Genomic DNA, 19,895 nt, shown 5'->3' on the forward strand with positions numbered 1-19,895 from the left:
CAATGCAATCCAAGTTAGGCTCTAAGCCAGGAAAGCCAAGGGTAACTAGGGATTTCCTCACCTGGGACAGAGCCCAAGAATTGTGTGAGCCCGTGGATCCCCTGCCAGCCTGATGTGGTGCTGAAGCAGCCGTGCTGACTAAGAAACCTGGACATTTGCACCCCGGTTTCCAAATCAGCTCGAAGTGACTGCCGGCCTTCGAGTTCCCCTGTGACTTTGCACTGACTTGGCCATCTCTGACTCTTTCGGTTACTTATTCCCCAAGAGCAGGTTCATCCATCCCCCCACCTCTTCCTCCTCCTAACTCCCACTCCTTCGTTCCCTAAAACAAGGACTCTCTCTTCTCCAGAACCTCTGAGATGGGGCCCTGTTAGGGTGTGGGCACCGAGACAGGGCTTTTACCTTCCTCTGGGTGCAGAGATGCAGGATGTACACATGCAAGCTGGGGCCTGAGCCCAGAAAAGGGGCCTGTGCCCAAAGGTTTCCTCAGGGTACCCAGAAAAGCTGCCTGAGCCTCGAAGCCAAATCTGGCCCCCAGGTGACTCACGCAGCAGCTGGATTCATCCCCCTCCCCAAGCTGGGGTGGGGGAGGCTGCAGGGGGACTCACAGATGCTGTTGTCAGTATTTCTGTGAATTTTCAACCTGATTCACTTAAGTGTCTGGAATGCATTTCCCTTGGGCTCCTGATTTGGATGTACAATAATAACCAAAAAAAAAAAAAAAAAAAAAAAAAAAGCGATCAAGACAGATCCGTTCTGTGAATGTAATCCACAGCTGGGAAACATTCTAGTCCTATTGCTCCCATCCCAATCCCATTATCTTCCGATTCCTCCTATGATTCCCATTCCTGGTGCTGCTAGACGGCGCCATTGTGCACAGAGCCTTGGGCCTGGAGACAGGAAAACCTGAATTCAAATGTAGCTGCAAATATTTACTAGCTGGGCAAGTCACTTATCCCAGTTTGCCTCAGTTTCCTGATCTGTAAAATGGGAGACAGAATAGCGCCTCCCTCCAGGGCTGTTGTGAGGATCCAATGAGCAAATAATTGTAGATTCTAATTATAAAAGGGGTGGGTGGGGTGCTAAGGGACCTGCTAAGGGAGGTCTAGCTCTTCTAATGTGGTTTGAGCCCTCATTCACCTTTGGGGTCTCCCTTTCTCTTAACTCTCCCCTGTGACTCTAACAAGCTATAGCTTGCTCAAGGGACATACCCCAGTTTTGTTTGTCCCTCATTCTCAAAGAGGACCTTCACATCAGGGAGAGGATGCCATGACATGCAAGTGAATTGGCTTTAAATGAGGGAGAGCTGAGCAAGGTCACCTGCCTCACTTTCACCTCCAGAGCCATTGGGGTCCAATACAGGTCAAGATGACTGGAGATGGTCGTGGATGAAGTGGGAGACCTTGGTCTTTAATAGGTCTCAGTTTGACTGAAGCAAAGCCCATTCAATATCTTTTTTTGTTCTCGGCAGAAGGGCCAAACCAAATTGAGGGTAACCAGGGGGCCTCACCAACCCCTTACTGAGTCAGCAGGATTTTTCTCCCAAGCATGTGGAGACTTCCCCGGGTAGAATGGGCAGATGAGAACAGTTTGCCCCAATGGCCATAAAAGCAGCCGAAGCAAGCTCTCTGGAGCGCTCAGAGCCTGGTCAGACCTCAGAGACGCCACGGTCATCCCTTGCATGCTGGGGTATCAGCAGCCATCTTACTTTTGTCTTGTCACTGAACTTGGATGACTCTAGAAGAGAGCAACAGGCTGATTGATGACTTTGCGCAACTCTTCCTCACTTAAAATCCAATTCACTTGAAAGTCAAGACATCCCTTGAGATGTCATTTGTCCTCTTCAGTCATGAAAGATGAGCTTCAGGGCAGTGAACTGAGGCCTCTTTAAAAATCTCTGTGGCTCTAAGACATTCTCCCAGAAGCCAAAACCAAACCAAAAAAAACTTCCTTTCACCCCTCACCAATTGTAAACAACAATTATAAAGCTCTTGACACTGTGTCTGGCACATGAAGCCTATATAAATGTTAGCTATTGATCTTATTCTGACTGTCATTGCCTGCCCATCCCTATCTTCACTGCCAAGTGGAACCAAGAAAACAAAATGGAAATGGAGCTTACCTCTTCTCTTCTGGTCTTGCTTCCTGATTTCTTTCAGGATCCTGGGCAAGAATGCCCTGAGTCAGGAATAACTATTGGCATTCATGGGGAAATCAAGGCAGGAATGAGGGTGGGGAATAGAAGGGCGTATGGAATAATACTGACCAAGTTACCTAAATTTGAGACCCGTCCCTTCCAATTCAGTTCAACTAAGATTTATTCTACACTCAATGCTGCAGGCTATTTCAGTGACTAACTGTGTGGCCACAGGGAAGTGTCCAGTAACTGCTCTAACTTCTCTAAGATTGAGTTTAGTCAGCTGTAAAATGAGGCTAATAATTGATGCCCTAAGCTCCATATTCAGGGACTGCGGTGAGACGTTAATGAGATAACTGGAAAGGGACAACTTGGTGTAGTAGAAACAGCAGGGACTCTGGAATAGGAAGACCTGGATCAGATCTCATAAAATGAGAGGGTTGAATTAAATAGCTTTTGAAGTGTCTTTCAACCTTAGATCTATAATCCTATAAGGTTCTATAGGAATTTGTGATAAAAATTAGTATAATAATGATTAATATTACTTCCATGAAAGTTCTTGTACCAGAAGATGTAATAGGTCTTTTCAAATAGGATAATCAGTCAACAAACATTTATTAAGCACCTACTGTGTGCCAGACATTGTGCTTAGCACTTTACAGATATGATCTCATTTGATTCTCATAACGCTGGGAGGTAGGTGCTATTATGAGTCACATTTTAGAGTTGAGGAAACTTAAACAACTCTTAAGTGACTTGCCTAGGATCTCACAACTACTAAGTGTCTGAGACTGGATTTGAACTCAGATCTTTTTGACCCAGTGAACTATCTGCTGCATTACCCAACTGCCTCAAATTGAGGAATTATTTTATTTAATTTAATAATTTAAACCATCTGGCATTAATTAAGCCCTTAATATGTGCCAGTCATTGTGCTAGGTACTAGGAATTAAGAGACAAAAGTAAGACAATCCTTGCACGCAAGAAACTTACATTCTATTAGAAAACACAATTAATATAAGTATATAAAAGATTAATAGAAGTTAAAATTTGGGGAGGGAATGCTGTAGTAAATGAGAAGGGGAATCGGGAAAGGCTTCATATAGAAAGTTATTTATGTGTTAATTTTGACAGAAAATGAAGAATTCTAAGAGGCAAAAATAGGGCACAAATGTGTGGAGATAGGAAATGGAGACCTATATGAGAGGAGAGCAGTGAGAGAAAGTCTGTTTGGCTGGATTGCAGTAGGGGGGAAAGGGAATTACATGTTTAAAAAAAAAAGTCTGAAAGGGTAAACTGGGACCAGGCTGTATTTCGCTATTATAAGGTTTTGTTGCTAGCAGGTTGGATCTTAGGTGATGGATTCTTCAGCTGCTATGATAAGCACATGACTCTCAGTACTGCGTAGTCCAGTGGTTCTCAAACTTTTGTTTTCAGCATCTTTATCCTATTAAAAATTATTGAGGCTCTCTCCAAAGCATTTTTGTTTATCTGGGTTATATTTATAGACATTTCCATATTGGAAATAAAAACTATTTTTGAATTTGTAGACCCTCTAAAAGGGTTTCAGAGATCCCCAGGATTCTCTAGACCATACTTTGAGAACCACTGGCATAGTCCCTTCCAATTCCACAGCGATGGTGCAATGTGGCAAAGCAGAATGGGAAAAGGGATCAAACAATCTAGAGATATTCATTTAAGTATTGGTTTTCTTAAAGAGAAATACTTGTCCAGGGACCAGTGAAATGAGACCAGTGGTACCTAGGTGGACATTCTAGCTATGAATGAAACCCAGTTGCTATAAATAAGCCCCATTTTAGTTGGAAAAACAAAGCACAGAGTTGGTAGAGTTCGTTTCATTGTGTGCCCATGGGTCACCTCATTTCATTTCACTTATTTGGTCATTTTACCATGCTCATTACGGACCATAGTAACTTTAGCTAAGGGCACCAATGGTAGGTAAAGAAATATAGGACTCAATTTAGCATTAGTGGATAGAACACTGGACCTGGAGTCGAGAAGAACAGAGTTCAGATTCATCTTAGACACTCTCATTATGTAACCTTGGACAAGCCTCTGGCTTCTGTCTGCCTCAGTTTCCTCATCTGTAAAATGGGGATAATAATAACCTCCCAGGGTTATTGTGAGGACCAAGTGAGATCAAAGTGTACAGTGCTTAGCAAAGTGTCTGGCACATACATATACATATACATATATATATATATATATATGTACACACACATATATGTGTGTATACATGCATTGTAGATATAATAGGTATATATATATTTTTATTATTATCTTCTACAATGTACCATAATAGTGTAGATTTAGAGCAATAGGAGACCTAGTCTATCTTTTAAAAAGGAAAAAACAAGCTTGGAAAAGAGTATTGGCTCTAGGGTTAGGAGACCTGAGTTCAAATTCTGCTTCTGAGACCCACTCCTGTAAGACCACAGAGAAACTACTTACCCTCACTTGGCCTCAGTTTCCTATGAATTGGAAAAATGGTCAATAGATTTAAAAAATCCCTTCAAGATCTAGGTCTGTGATTCTAATTCCAAATTACTTTCTCTGCAAAAATAAGGAAATGTCAGAGCTGAGGTTTGTACTCAGGTTCCCCCATGGCTAAAGCCTGTGCTTTCTTCCCCAAGCCAGAGCAAGAACACAATGAGAGGCTTGAAGCCAACTCATCATATATGCTTCTAGACAGTGACTTCAGGGTGAACATGGGTCCAGGGGAGGATATTGAACAGTTATGTTGGAAAATATGCTGGAGATTCAGGAGTGAAAGGGACTATAGGCTTGGAGACACTTCAGACACCTCACTCCCCTTCACAATGAACACTTTCTTCCAGAAGAGAGTTGGAAGGAAATCCATGTGGCAAGGACTGAAAGAAAGACATCAGGAAAAAATGCATTTACTTTGCCTTAACCAATTGGAAATGCCCAGATGGAGGAGTCATTTCAGAATCATCTGTCAGTATGTGGTCAGTATATATGTAGTCAGTCTTGGTATGTAGCAAGATCATCAACAGATTAAAGAAAAGGTCAAAAATAAATACCCAATCACAAGAAAGGGACAGAATGTGACGACAATTTGCTATGACAACAATTCCATCTTCACCAGGGTAACCTATCAAGCTGTTGCTTCCAATGGATGGGAAATGGGAACGAAGTAAAGACTTTCAACTTTCGCCCCTTTGCTTAGAGAAATAAAACTGATGGCAAAATAATTGAAAAGATCAAAAGAAACAACCCTCAGCTAGCAAATACTTAGGGAAACTAAAGGGCACCATAGTGCACAGAATGCAGGGCCTGGAGTCAGCCAGCCTCCTGGGTAAATCACTGAAGCCTAAATTAAATCAAAGTTTGCCTCAGATTTGTCATCTGTAAAATGAGCTGGAGAAAGAACAGCAAACCATTTTTGGCCAAGAAAATCCCAAATGGGGTCATGAAGAGTTGGACGTGACTGAATGAGTGAACAACCAAAAAGACTCAAGAAATATTTACGTGTATGTCTGCTTTCTCAACTCTATGAAATTGTTATGGAAATGTCTAGATATGTATCCTTGATGAAAATGTTAGAAAAGAAAGGCAAGTTTTTACAGATAGTTTTTATTTTTACAGCCACAGAATTGTTCAAGGTACTTATTTTTAAAAAATAATTTCAATTTCAATTTAAAAATTTAAAAAAAAAATTAAACGATGCAATACAAGAAAATAAAGACTTAACATCTCTTCTCAAAAAAGGGCACAACACCCAAAACAGTTAAACAAGACCATATGATATACATCATGGCAATCTGTTCAGTGTTCTGCTAAGTATTAACATCAAGCAGTGTGTGAAACAAGGAGACATACATTCACCTAAAGTGTTCATCAGAATCATAGAAAATGTTCTGCACAAATCCGAAATAAAAGAACAGTTTCTCATGGATGGTGAGGTTCTCCAAATGCTTTTTTCCACAGATAACAATGTACTAATTTTACAAAGCTTAAGAATATTACAAAATTTTCTTAGAGAAAAGAATGCTAGTGAGAAAGAAACTGAAACTAAATATCCATGTTGGAGAAACAAAGTGGATGAAAAATGCCTATTGTCCCAACTGTAACATGCAGCTAGATGGGTAGATTGCTGAATTAGTCCAGAAATGTGTTTATCTTGGATAGGAGCTTTCATTGATTCCCAAGCTGCTCATTCCTCGGAAAGCCTGTCTTTTAAACATCTGTATTTCCCAGATGTTGCTCTGTGGTCTGATATCCTGAAATGCCATGATCTTGGAAGAATCCAAACTACAAGTGATCCAAGGACAATTGAAAATTGCACAATGGACATGAACATTAGTACTAAAAGAGTACAGAGTGGTCACCTGGAAGGGGTTCTGAGACCTAGATTTCTTTGTGCCTTTGAATAAGTGTCAACACGTCTCTGACCCTATGTTTCCTCATCTGTAAAATGAGTTGGCAGGGAAGAGCTAAAAAAAATCTTCCTTCTCTCTTTGTAAGAAGAATATGTGAGAAATATATTCAGAAATGAAGGTAATATGGGCAATAAAATATGATTAACATAAAATAAAAGGGTTAGACTCACTGCTCTTAGATCCTTCCCAGCTGAAAGTTATTAGGTCACTTAACAGACTTCACTGAGGACACGTGAACAGAAGTGGAGCTGGACCAGCCAAAGGGGGCAGAGAGACCATTACATGATACATTGGTGACATCTGCCTGAGGTATTCAAAGAACCCGATCACTGAAGGATTTTTGGAAAGACACTGATGAGAACTCCCAAGACTAAAACTGATCCTGATGAGTTTAAAGAACTCTCAGAATGTCTTTCTAATTTAAATTTGTAATTTCCCTATGATTTCATCAGTGTGAGTATCCTTGCCTTCACCCCACCCCCACCCCATCCCAATGCCTCCATCAAGGCACACAAAATCCCACTAGGGCTTAATATATGATCTATATTAAGAGCCTAGTGGTTCCTCATATTCATTCCCTGGTGAGCCACCTTGTGGTGAGGAGGCTGCCTGCAATTCATTAGAATGTAAATGAGGGCAGGGGTCTAGTTTTCACTTTTGTGTTTGCAGCTTCCATCCCGCCTTGCACATGATAGGGGGTGGTCAATAAAGGCTTAGTTGGATTATGGAATAATGAGTTTCATTGGCCCTGGGATGGCAGGTACCCACCTGCTGAATTCTAAAGCCTGCCCATGTTCGCATAGGACCCTACAGAATCCAGGTGTGCTTGGTTTACTGCAGCGCTGACCCTCTGATGAGGCACCCAGTGAAGAATTTGGCAGAGTATTCACCTACTATTACTTTCAGCCTTATTATCTAGAAAAAAATCTCTGATATTTTGCAGTCTATTGAGCAAAGGTGAATAAAATAACTTTTTAGAATTGGGGGGGGGGGGGACGTTTTAAGAGTGGTACAGTGGACAGAGCACCAGGCCTGGAGTCAGGGAAGACTCATCTTCCTGAATTCAGATCTAATCTCAGAAACTTGCTATGACCCTGGGCAAGTCACTTTACTGTCTCAGTTTCTTCATCTTTAAAATGGGGATAATAGAAGGACCTAACTCATAGGTTTATCATAATGATCAAATGAGTCAATGTTTGTAAACAGTATCTTTGTGAGGCAGCTAGATGGCACAGTACATAGAGCACTGACTCTGAAATCAAGAGGATCTGAGTTTAAATCCAGTCTTAGATGCTTTCTAGCTGTGTGACCCTAGGCAAGTCACTTAACCCCAATTGCCTCACCAAAAAAAAAAAAAATTAGAAATGCTATCAGTGTACATTGTTGGTGGAGCTGTGAACGAATCCAACCATTCTGGAGAGCAATCTGGAATTATGCCCAAAAAGTTATCAAACTGTGCATACCCTTTGATCCAGCAGTGTTTCTACTGGGCTTATACCCCAAGGAGATACTAAAGAAGGGAAAGGGACCAGTATGTGTCAAAATGTTTATGGCAGCCCTTTTTGTAGTGGCTAGAAGCTGGAAACTGAGCAGATACCCATCAACTGGAGAATGGTTGGATAAATTGTGGCATATGAATGTTATGGAATATTATTGTTCTGTAAGAAACGACCGGCAAGATAAATACAGAGAAGCTTGGAGAGAATTACATGAACTGATGCTAAGTGAAATGAGCAGAACCAAGAGATTATTATATACGTCAACAACGATACTGTATGAAGATGTAATCTGATGGAAGTGGATTTCTTTGACAAAGAGACCTAATTCAGTTTCAATTGATCAATGATGGACAGAAGCAGCTACACCCAAAGAAAAAAAAAACACTGGGAAATGAATGTAAACTGTTTGCATTTTTGTTTTTCTTCCCGGGTTATTTCTACCTTCTGAATCCAATTCTCCCTGTGCAACAAGAAAACTGTTTGGACCTGCACACATACATTGTATCTAGGATATACTAGGACATATTCAACATATATAGGACTGCTTGCCATCTAGGGGAGGGGGTGGAGGGTGGGAGGGAAAAATCGGAACAGAAGAGAGTGCAAGGGATAATGTTGTAAAAAAAAAATTACCCTGGCATGGATTCTGTCAATAAAAAGTTACTATAATAAAATAAATAAATAAATAAAATAAAATAATTTTAAAAAAAGAAATGCTATCAGTGATGATATACTATTCTCTCATGATCTCCTATGATCATCTTCTATGGTTTGAAAGCTTTATGTTCCATGCCAACTAGAGATTCTGAGTGTGTGCTATGGTAACATGTATTAAAAATGTTCTTACGTTTTTCAAATCAGTGTTATGTTGGGAAGACTGTGGGCTACAATTCAGCTCATGGCAACGCCTAATTTGTTGGTTGAATTCTCAAGGATGGTTTTGAGGTCTGCTTTTGTATCTTCTCAAAAAGCAGCTCTCAAAGCCAGGTCAGGTCCAGCCTCTGATACAGTCTGGTTTTTTGACATCATGTCATCATGTCAGATCTCAGTGCGCTAAGCCAGGAATATCAGACATTTGACTTGAGCATCACTCGGAGTACCCAAAACATATTAAAAAGTAATTGGGAAATAATTAACAAAACAAATAGAAATACAATAATAGGACATAGATTATGGTAATATATAGTTTTCGATAAGTCAGTCTACAGGACCTTCTATGTAATTGTTTAATGGCCTCAGTTCTATTTGAGTTTGACACCTAGGCTCTAGGGTTGTTGTGGTTTTATTTGGGAAAACGGGGGGAGAGTCTGATTTTGTAATACATGAATTTCTTGCTGCTTGATTACTAAGAAATAACTACCCTCCTATATATAATTATGGCTATTTGATTGTGATGGTCTAGGTATTCAGTAGGGGCAACATTTTTGCTCCCTGTGGTGATATGTCGAACAGTTTCTGCCATTTTCTATACAATCTACAACTGACAAAGGGTTCCCAGGCCCCTTAAGTATCAATAACTTTTCTATTATTTCTAGTCTCAATGACCTGGTCTGGTATTATTCTCATAAACCTATTCATTTTTCAGTGTTATTATTAATAGGGTGTGCTGTATGGTGGATAGGAAGGCAGTTTCAGAGCCAGGAAGTCTTCGATTTAGGGTTCTGTTTCTGACACATAATAATTGGCTGGATGACCCTGGGCAAAAACTGAACCTCTCCGTGCACTAGATAGCTAAGACTATAAATCACAGTGGGGATACCAGCTAGCCTGTGGTAGGGGGTATTTTTTCTCTGAGGTCCAGTCATTTTTATTGTTGTTATTTCTTCCCCTTTCTTTGCCCATGGTGCCCACGGGCATCCCGCCCTCCTCCAAAGCTCACTCATATGGATCCCTTGGAGGGATTTCAGTTGGGTAAGAGATGTGAGGGGAAAGACCCCCACTCAGGCTGTCTCTGGGTCCAGAAGGCAAAGCCCCAGGATTTACACTTTGGTATCCTACAGGTGGTCGACAGTCGGACCGCGTATGACGGATTATCACTACCTGAAGATGCAGAACGGGAGACGGCGGTGGTCCGGCCTCTGTGGAACTATTCTGACCTCTCTGATGATGAAGACCTCCTGGCTGATGAGGCCTCTGGTGGTGAGTGACTGGGGCCAGGAGGGAGGGGCTGGAGAAAAGGCCAGGAAAGAGGGCTAAGAAGGTACCCACTGTACCAGCCATCCGAGAAGGCCAGGGAAGGGGGGGAGTCAGCAAAGGTCCTCCCCACTCCAGGCTGCTATAAGAGAACAGGGGCTCAGACCTTAGTCCCCCTTCCTGTCCAAGTGTAGGGTAGGGTAGGGTAATGAGCACTGCGGTCAGAGTCAGCGGAAGCATGGATCAGATCCTGGCTCTGGGGGCATTTTGCTGCATAGGTCACTTTAGAAAGAAAGGTCACTAGATAATCTTGAGCGATAATATCTAGTATTGATATGGTACTTTACAAATGTGACTTCCTTTGATCCTCAAAAGATAGGAGCTATTATTATTCCCATTTTATAGATAAGGAAATTTAGGCAGGATTAATTGCCCGGGATCACACAACTAGTTAGAGAAGCTCTGTTTGAACTTTGATCTTCCCAATATCAGGCCCAGTGCTCTAACTCTGTGTCATCTCAATCCCTCAGAACATTTAAGCTCTCTGGATCTCAGTTTCTTGTCTGATGATGTTTTCCAGTCGTGTATAAGTCTCTGTGACCCCATTTGGGGTTTTCTTGCCAGAGATACTGGAACAGTTTGCAGTTTCCTTCTCCACATCATTTTACCGATGAGAAAACGGAAGCAAACAGGGTTAAGTGACTTGTCCAGAGTCACACAGCTAGGAAGTATCTGAGGCTGGCTTTGAATTCCAGACTTCAGACCCAGTGGCAATGGCCTCCCGGCTATTCCTTGAACAAGAAACTCCAAGTATTTTCTCTCATGGTCTCCCATTCCTGGAACACTCTGACTTCCTTCAGGCCTCAACTAAAATCTCACCTTCACCAAGAACCCTTCTTAGTCCCTCTTAATTCTAATGCCTTCACTCTGTGGATTATCTCTGAATTTATTATGTCTCCATCTTGTTTGTACATAATTGTTTTCAACTTGGCTCCCCCTTAGACCAGGAGCTCCTCAAAAGGAGGGACTTTTGCCTTTCTTTTTAACCCCAATTCTTGACACAGTGCCCCAGTGCATCTAGTAGGCACTTAATAAATGCTTATGGGCTTATTGTATGACTTTGTAACCTATTAAGAATTTAAGTCTTTTCAAAAGTCTATTTTTTTCCATTTCTCTTTTTGGCCTGTGCTATCTCTTAAGGGTAACAAATCCCACAAAAGAAATGTCCTAGTTGGTCAAGTTCTTCCTCAAATGTGGGGATGCATCTCAAATTTGGTGAGAACTCCCTATCCATCTACAATGCAACCTGTCCCTGACTTATAAGTCCCAGGGGGAATTGCATGTACAAGTCACTTATCCAGGATCATTCAGCAGAGCCAGGATTTAAACCCCCTTCTTCCTTGGTGAGGTGTCTAGGACCTGGCCAAAGAATACCGGCCCCAATTCTGGTTATGGGGAAGTGCCAGTCGCATCCCCTTTTAGCCTTGTCTTGCTCCATCCAACTGAGGGAGGCCCAAGTTCTATCTAGTCCTTTATAACCCACCCCCACTGCCATCATCCCAACCCCACTGGTTCAGTGGTATCCCAGGCTTGTCTCCTGGAGGACCAACCCTCAGCTCTGCACACGAGCTTCAGTCTGCCATCCTTTGCTGTTTATCCCTCCTCACCCCAGGCTGTCCTGGTTTTTTTTTAAGTATTTAAAGACCCTCTGATTAGGGCTTTGAAGTTGACCTTTCAGGAAGCTCCCAGGACCTCCTCCGAAACTGTTTTCTGGTCCGTTAGATGTCTGTCCTGCCCCAACCCTGCTCTGCTCTGGAAGCCTCCCGGGTCTTGTCCCTTGGGCGTTTAGAGATATTTGTGAGATATCTTCTCAGAGGACCTCGGCCTTGCTGCCCTGCTTAGGGCTCTGGCAGGAACTATTTGCCAAGCACCAAGTAATATCTACTTGAATCGAGGAGAAAGTATTAGATTTGGAGGAGATGCTGTGTTCACTTCTTTTTTCTGGGTTTTTTTCTCTTCTGTGGTTTTTCCCTTCTCTGATTTTTCTCTTCCAACATGATTCTTAAAGCAATGTGTATTAAAAAATATATATTTAAAAAAAACATTTGGAGGTGAGAAAGAAGGGCATTTGAATCCTGCCTCAGACTCTTATTTGTGAAATCACTTGCCTCCTCTGAGACTCAGTTTCCCCAACTGTAAACTAGTAATATTAATACCCATCTCACAGGGTTGGTGTGTGAATATCCCTGCCAGTCTTCAAATCCTATAGAAAGGTAAATGCTGGACAGGTCCAAAGATAGAGGGGGTTAGTGGAAAGAGAATCTGAGTTCAAATCCTACTCTGCTGCTTATGTAACAGGGGTTTGAGTACCAATTGGCATCCTGGAATTTAAAGTCCAGAGGGATTCTCTCTCAGTGTTACATTTACTGCCTTTAACTTGCGCAAGCCATTTAAATTCTCTAGACCTCCATTTTTTCATCATTACGATAAGAACCTTCGAGGTTCCTTCCAGCTCTGTAATGTAGGAAGCAGAGGCAGTTGGGGAGGAATGGATAAAGAACTGACTTCAGGATCAAAGAAGACCTGGGTTCCAGGCCCACCCCTGACCTGACTGGCGGCCCCTCCAGGCAGCATTCTGAGACTGTAAGAGGCAAGAACAGGTGCTGACTTGCATTTGTAGAGAGCTTTTCTTCACCTGGTGTTCTTTATGCCAGTGAAATTTAAAGCTGTGGTTCCAAAATCTCCAGCAGAACAAGAACGTGGTAAGAGCAAATGGATTCCAAGATGCAGGGTTAGATCCTTACACAGCTGAAGTGATCCATTTTACAAATGAGACAACTGAGGGCCAGACTTACCTCAGTGACTTCCCTGAGGGCTAACAGGTAACTAGGATCTAAGGCTCCTCCCAGCTCTACCTTCTGTGTTCGAAAGGCCCTTTCAGGTCTGACATTCCATGTTCTATGGCAGGATTCGAATCAAGGTTTTCCTGATCTTAAGGCTAACAACTTGAGGCTCTCTGTCCATTTAGGGTTTACAGAGCACTTTCCTTAAAACCACCCGGGAGGAGGAGATTGCAGAAATCACAGTTTTCAGGTTTTAAAATCCATGTGCTCTCTAACTGGTGATTTGGAGTAATGAAATATTCATTCCTCCCCTTTTAAAGAGGGGTGAGGTCCCTGTGGCTGCCATGTTGCCTTCATCTCTTCCTAACAGATGTCTTTTTTCATTCTAGATGATCTTGGCAGTGGGGACCTGGGAAGTGGAAGTTTCCATATGGGTAAGTCACCAAGAAAATAATTTAACAGCTCACCTCCTGCCAGCCCATTCTTGCTTTTCCCTTCTGCCCTCCTTTTCTCCCAAGGGATGTCCAAGAGGCCAAAACTAGGGTCTTTTCTCCAGGTGGCCCTTGGAGTCAGGACCCTCCCCTGAGTGATAAGGAAGGATTGGCTTGAGGTGGAACTGACTGGAGGGCTGTTTTCCCCAAAAAGGGGCTAGTGAATGGGAACTCACTTTAAGTTGGACCCAGGGAAGCTGAGCTTCTAGCCCATGGCGTAGACCTTAAGATGAGATGGGAGCAATGGCTCAGGATGGCTCTCCCTGTCAAGCAGAGGGCACAGTTCTGGTACTTTCCCACATGGGGAAATGTGGGAAATTTCAAGGTTGAGTACACAAAGTCAGGCTGCTCTTCCCTCTTCCCCACTGGACTTATGGGAACAAGAGGCATGATAAATGAGACAAGAGCAGACTGCTTTCAATCTCTCCTTGCATAGGATCCCCTTTCCAGAGAACTGAAATATGGTTCTGAGGGCCCACCTGGATCTCACGTTCCTGTGTTCTAAGAGACCTCCCAGGCCTGATCTCCTGGGTTCTAAGGCCCCTCCCAGCTCTGACATTCTGGGTTCTAAGGCCCCTCCCAGCTCTGACATCCTGGGTTCTAAGGCCCCTCCCAACTCTGACCTCCGGGGTTCTAAGGGCCCTCCCAGCTCTGATCTCCCGGGTTCTAAGGCCCCTCCCAGCTCTGACCTCCCGGGTTCTAAGGGCCCTCCAGCTCTGACCTCCTGTGTTCTAAGGGCCCTCCCAGCTCTGATCTCCAGGTTCAAGGCCCTCCAGCTCCTGACCTCCGGGTTCTAAGGGCCCTCCCAGCTCTGACCTCCTGGGTTCTAAGGGCCCTCCCAGCTCTGATCTCCTGGGTTCTAAGGGCCCTCCCAGCTCTGACATTCTGGGTTCTAAGGCCCCTCCCAGCTCTGACATTCAGTTTTGTTAGGCCCTTGCCATTCTTAAATCCTCTCATGCTAAAAAGTCTTGATGAGCAACCAGCTGCATTCAGCCTCTGGGCTTGGGTACAAAAGGGGGTGTATTTTTCTCAGCCCATCTTCCCTAGGGGAGACGGATACAAGCCAAGCCATCCATCTGTCTGTTCCCCTCTCCCTGGCTCCAATCCCAAGAACTAAGCCTTGAATTTCAGGCAATCGGGACGACTAAGATCCTGGATTAGGACAGTGGGGGACAGGAAAAAGCCAGCTGGAGCTCTGGGGCACAGACCCTGTATCACTTGGGGTCTTCACCATATTTCCCTCCCCTAAACCAGTCCAGGACTCCAGGTAGGGAGCAACCCTGTGAACAAGACCCAAAGAGCCACAAACATTTCCTGTGAGTCCTGGGATGGGAGCTGTCTGACCGAAGGCTATCCTGTGGTCAGGGTGCTGGGCACCTAGGCACCCAGCCAGGCAGTGATGACAGAGTTGAGTCTGTTCACAGTGGAGGGAACTCCCTTGACGGGGTTAGGCTGGCTAGGAGCTCTGGACTCAGCCTCCTGGCTGTCCTGGGGCCCCAAAGCAGGCAATGGACTTGGGGCTCCCCATTGGCCCCCTCCCAGCAGCGCTGTCTCAGGCGAGGATTTGGGTGTAAAGATTGACTCCCGGCGGGGGGACCGTGTTTCACAGATCTCAGAATAGTCAAAAAGGCCAGAATTTGGGCCTAGAACCTCGGAGGGCTGGGCCAGCTCCTTCAGGGCGTCAGGGCCAAAGTCCTGGAGCAAGGGGACATGACAGAACCAGGAAGCCACATGACAGGATTCTCCAAGGGCTCTGGGGCAAAAGCACCCTGGGGGAAGGACAGGAGAGGAAAAGCTGGCCTTCCATAGTGTCCAGTCTTTTGGTCTTTGTTCTCTGCACTCTGAAACCTCTGCCATTTACCAAGAACCCAGGGAAGCAGTCTTCCCAGGAAGGCTTCTTCCTCCCCCACCCAGACCCGGCCCAACTCGCTCTCACAGGCCTTCTTTCCCTCTGCTTTAGTCTCTTTCCTTGCTTTCCCCCCAGCAATCTTCCTGGGAAAACAGCTGCAAAGGGCAGGAGCCAGGCCAGGGGCGGAGGCGGTTTGGGGTGTGAGGGGAGGGGGTGGGAACCTCAGGTCCAGCTGGGGAGTAGCCAGGGGCTGGAGCCAGCAATTGTGGGTGATTGTTTATAGGAGGGGTTCTTCCTTGCCATTCTTTTCACGCACCTGACAACTGCCATTGAGTGGAGTTTTTGGAGGTGGGGTTTATTCACCCCAGTGTGAGTTAGGGCCAAATAGTTGTTTTGCCTTCTGTTTACTTTCTCGTTTGCTGATCTTGGAGGATTCCCTCTTCACACTTGCGTTCCAGTTGGCTTTCCTGTGAGGGGATGTTCCCTCATTTCTCTCAGGATTATGGAGGAGTTTTGGGGGGTTGTGTGGTTGTGGATACGAGGTGGTTAGGTCCTGACCACCTGCTGTGTGAACCCGGACAAGTCTGCTTCTCTTGTCAGTAGAGAAAGTTTCCTCCCCACAATCTCCTTATTCCAGGTCCAGTTTCAAAGAAAAATTGTTCTCAGGAATGTCCTCGGCCCAACATCTGCTTTCTATTTGTCTTTTCCCTATCTCTCTTTTTGGTGAAGATAGTCCTTTCATTAGAGATCTCTAAGCCTCTGCTGTGGCTCTGGATTTGATGAAAAGACAGACACAGACACAGAAAGAGAAGGGGGGGAAGAGAGACAAAGTGGGGGAGAGGAGGAGAAAGAGACAGAGGGAGGAGAGACAGAGACAGAGACAGAGACAGAGAGTCAGAGAGAGATACAGAGAGAGAAGCAGAGAGACAGAGAGGGAGGGAGAGAGGGAAGAAGAGACAGAGGCACAGAGAGAGGGAGAGACAGAAAAAGAGAGAGAGGAGAGACAGAGACACAGAGTGGGGAGAGGAGGAGGGAAAAGAAAGAGGAAAGGGAGAGACAGAGACACAGAGGGAGACAGAAACAGAGAGAAACAAAGAGCAATAGAGACAGAGACAAAGAGAGAGAGAGATACAGACAGCAGAGACAAAGATAGAGACACGCCTTTGTTTTTCCCACCTCCCCCAGTTTCTCTTTTCACTTCTCCCTGTTCTTTGTCCCTTTTGAGCCTCTAAGATCCTGGGTAGTGCAGACAATTGTTCCTGTCCCCTCCCATTTGTCCCTTGGGCAGATCCCAGTCCTAATTCCCCTGCCCCACCTGAGGAATCCCTGGCCTGGGTGGTTGAGTCTAACACCACCGTCATTTGACGAAGGAGACTGAGTTGAGAGGGGCTAAGATTAGGGACTCGAACCCCAGTCTGCCTCCCAGTCCAGGGTTGTTTCCATATCACTGCTTCCTCCTGTCCCAAGCCCAGGAGACAGGGGACTCCATTTCCACGCTCAGTGCTCTCCTTCCCCAGCCTCCCACTCTCAGGACTAAGATCACCCAGTGGAGGGTCCAGCCTTCTGTGCCCAGCTGGCATCATCTGTCAGGCCTGGGACGAGGAGGATGGCGGTTCCCCGGGCTCCTGGGCCATCAGCTCCACCTGTTTGGTGGGATGGTGCTCCCTGGAGCCTGCTGGCCCCAGCCTGAATATCACGGAATGCCCCCTCAGCCAGTCCCTTTTTCAGCCCCCCCTGGGTGGCCTGGGTCACACTCTGCCCAAATCTCAGAGTTAGAAATGAGGGGACCTCCTCTTCCCCATGAGTGACCTCATCAGTCCCTTTTGCTGGCACTCCATGCCCCGGGCACCCCAAAGAGAGGCCCATCCCCACTGGTCCCCAGATGAAGGCACAGGTCTTAGTGAGGGGAAGGAAAAGGGCACTTTGATGAGTGCTGAAGGGCATGATGGCTACAGCACCAGCCCTGGAGTGAGGAGGACGGCCTCAGACACTTAACACTTAACCCCAACTGCCAAAAAAGATACAAAGACCAGAGAAAGGTGGTGCTGGGAAGGGGAAGGCAGCGTGACTCTATTGGACAGCTTGGGGGTCCAGGGGATAGAACACTAGGTCTGGAATCTGCAAAATTCATCTTCCTGAGTTCAGATCCTGTCTCTGTGGGACCCTGGGAAAGACACCTAATGCTGCCTCAGTTTCCCCTTCTGTAAAAAAAAAAAAAAAAAGCTGGAAGAAGGAAATGGCAAACCTCTCCATTATCTTTGCCAAGGAGACCCCAAATGGACCATGGACATGACTGAACAACAACAACCAGGCTCTGCCATTCAGCAATGGCAGCTCTTCCTGAGCCTCAGTTTCTCTCTTTATTGGAGGGTTGGTCTGGCTTTAAATCTCCCTCCCAGCTTTAGATCTATGAGTCAGTGAATCCTAGGGAGCATCCATCCTTGTCCCAGAGGGGGGACTGATGAAGTGACCTCATCCTGGAGATTTTCCTTCCCCACCCCCTTGCCCACTGCCCTTCTCAGCCCATGGTAAGAAAGGGGCTTTGTGGGGCTTGGATCCTCCCCTCCTCCCTGGGGGAGTGGGCACATTCCTGGGCAGGCAGACCAGGCAGTTGTAGGGAGGGCCGGTTGGGCGGGCGGGGGGAACAGCCAATGGCCTGAATGGGCCTTTGTGCAGCCCGACAAGGGGGCCTCTGTGGCCCGGGCCTGGGGGTGCTCTGCCCACCGTGGCCTCCCCAGTGGCCCAGTCTGGGCACAGGGGAGTCGGAACCCTAGCTACACTGGTTTGGAAGTCAGAGAAGTGAATACCGACTCTGCTGCCCACTCACTGCGTGATCTTGGACCAGTCACTCTCTAGCGAGTCCCATTTCTGGTTCTGATGGTCCTTTCCTCAGCTCTCCCTCCAACCCCCCACCCTGTTGGGCTCATCTCTGTTGGGAGTCCAGGGATAAGCCTCAGCTTCCTTTACCCCTTCTTACTCACTCTATTTCCCTCTCTCTAGACCAAAGGATCCTCAGCCCAGGGTCTGTACGTGGGTCTTTTCCCAAAAAAAATTTTTCTGAAAAATTATGTCATTTCACTATGTAATCTCCTTTGCAATTCTATAAACTTCCTTCATTTTAAAAATATTATTCTGAGCTTTCACCAGAACACCTAAAATATTAAGAAGCGAAGGCTTCTTTGGTCTACACTGGCGCTAAGTCCCTGGGCAGATGCAGGGGAGAGCCGGCTGTGTCTCTGGCTGCCCCCATCCCTTCCCCAGCAGCACTCTGAGACTCCCTAAGGGAACTTGTCATCCTGGGGCTAAAGGCGGCCGGCTCTGGCGCTTGGGGACCAAGGTGACGATATTAATAATCCTCTTCCTCCTTATTATTATTGCATTTAGGTAGCGAACACTTTCCATTTTATCTGGGCTTATGATAAATGTGCTTTAGAGCACGTCTCATTTGAGCCTCAGAACAAGCTTGTGAGGATGTTGTTACTATCCCCATTTTGCAAAAAAAGGAAACTGAGGCTGAGGGATAAGTCACACAGATATAAAGACAGGAGGGATTTTTTGAGGCAATCTGGGATAACTGACTTGCCCAGAGTCACACAGCTATTCATCTGAAGCCAGATTTGAATTCAAGTCCTCCTGACTCTGGAGCTGGGGCTCTGTCCACGGCAGCCTCCAGAGACAGGATTTGACCTCGAGTCCATTGTTCTATCCGTTGTGTCACCTAGTTACTTCCCATGGATTGCTACTGTGGGGTCCCCCGGCCTCTTCTATTCTTAGAGGGCTTTGCCCAGAGCATGCCTGGCTGGGAAAAGTGACCCCTTTCTGTCTGATGAGAAATAATGAGTCTGCTTCCTGTCTCAGACCCGGCTCAGAGTTTGGACCTTCCCTTCCCCATCTGTCCCTGAACCATCTCTAAGGGCTGTTAGATCCAGGCTCCATCATTGCTCCATTCCTTTCCTCTCCCTAGTCTATTTCCGGGCCATGGTGAACTTCACACGGTCCATTGACTACAGCTCCCAGCTGGAGGATGCCGGCTCACAGGAGTTTCGGGATGTGTCCGAGGCCGTCGTGGATACGGTAAGGGCTTGGGGAGGCTGGGGGCGGAGGCTGGGGTCATAGGGATGGTCCTGGAGGCTGAGAGGAGGGCAGCACAAGAAGGAAGAGGGACGATCCCGTGTCTTGATGCCCCTCCTGGTATCAGAGAGCTTTGGGTGGGAGTGCAGAGGATGATGTGAGGAGAAGGGTCCCAAGCTGAGACCAATGGTTCTGTGTGTCTCACCAGCTGGAGTCTGAATACCTGAAGATCCCTGGAGACCAAGTTGTCAGCGTGGTGTTCATCAAGTGAGAAGGGTCACTCTGGGCATGGGTGGGCTATGGGAGGGCCCTTAGAAAATGGGATGTCAGAGCTGGGAGGGCCTTAGAACCCAGGATGTCAGAGCTGGGAGGGCCCTTAGAACCCAGGATGTCAGAGCTGGGAGGGCCCTTAGAACCCGGGAGGTCAGAGCCGGGAGGGCCCTTAGAA

General features: G+C 45.8%; 1 protein-coding gene across 4 annotated transcripts in view; it reads left to right on the forward strand.

Annotated features, from left to right (window-relative positions):
* Positions 1-19,895, forward strand: part of HSPG2 (heparan sulfate proteoglycan 2) — a 157,461-nt gene that overhangs the window by 47,341 nt on the left and 90,225 nt on the right. For all 4 annotated transcript variants that reach the window (XM_031962659.1, XM_031962660.1, XM_031962661.1 and 1 more), the window contains exons 2-5: positions 10,061-10,199; positions 13,426-13,470; positions 19,341-19,450; positions 19,656-19,714. In XM_031962659.1, coding sequence (XP_031818519.1) covers positions 10,061-10,199; positions 13,426-13,470; positions 19,341-19,450; positions 19,656-19,714 — 353 coding nt within the window. The remainder of the gene's footprint in view (positions 1-10,060; positions 10,200-13,425; positions 13,471-19,340; positions 19,451-19,655; positions 19,715-19,895) is intronic.

The sequence above is a fragment of the Sarcophilus harrisii genome, chromosome 3 (genome assembly GCF_902635505.1).
Source record: "Sarcophilus harrisii chromosome 3, mSarHar1.11, whole genome shotgun sequence".
Taxonomy (NCBI): Eukaryota; Metazoa; Chordata; class Mammalia; order Dasyuromorphia; family Dasyuridae; genus Sarcophilus; species Sarcophilus harrisii.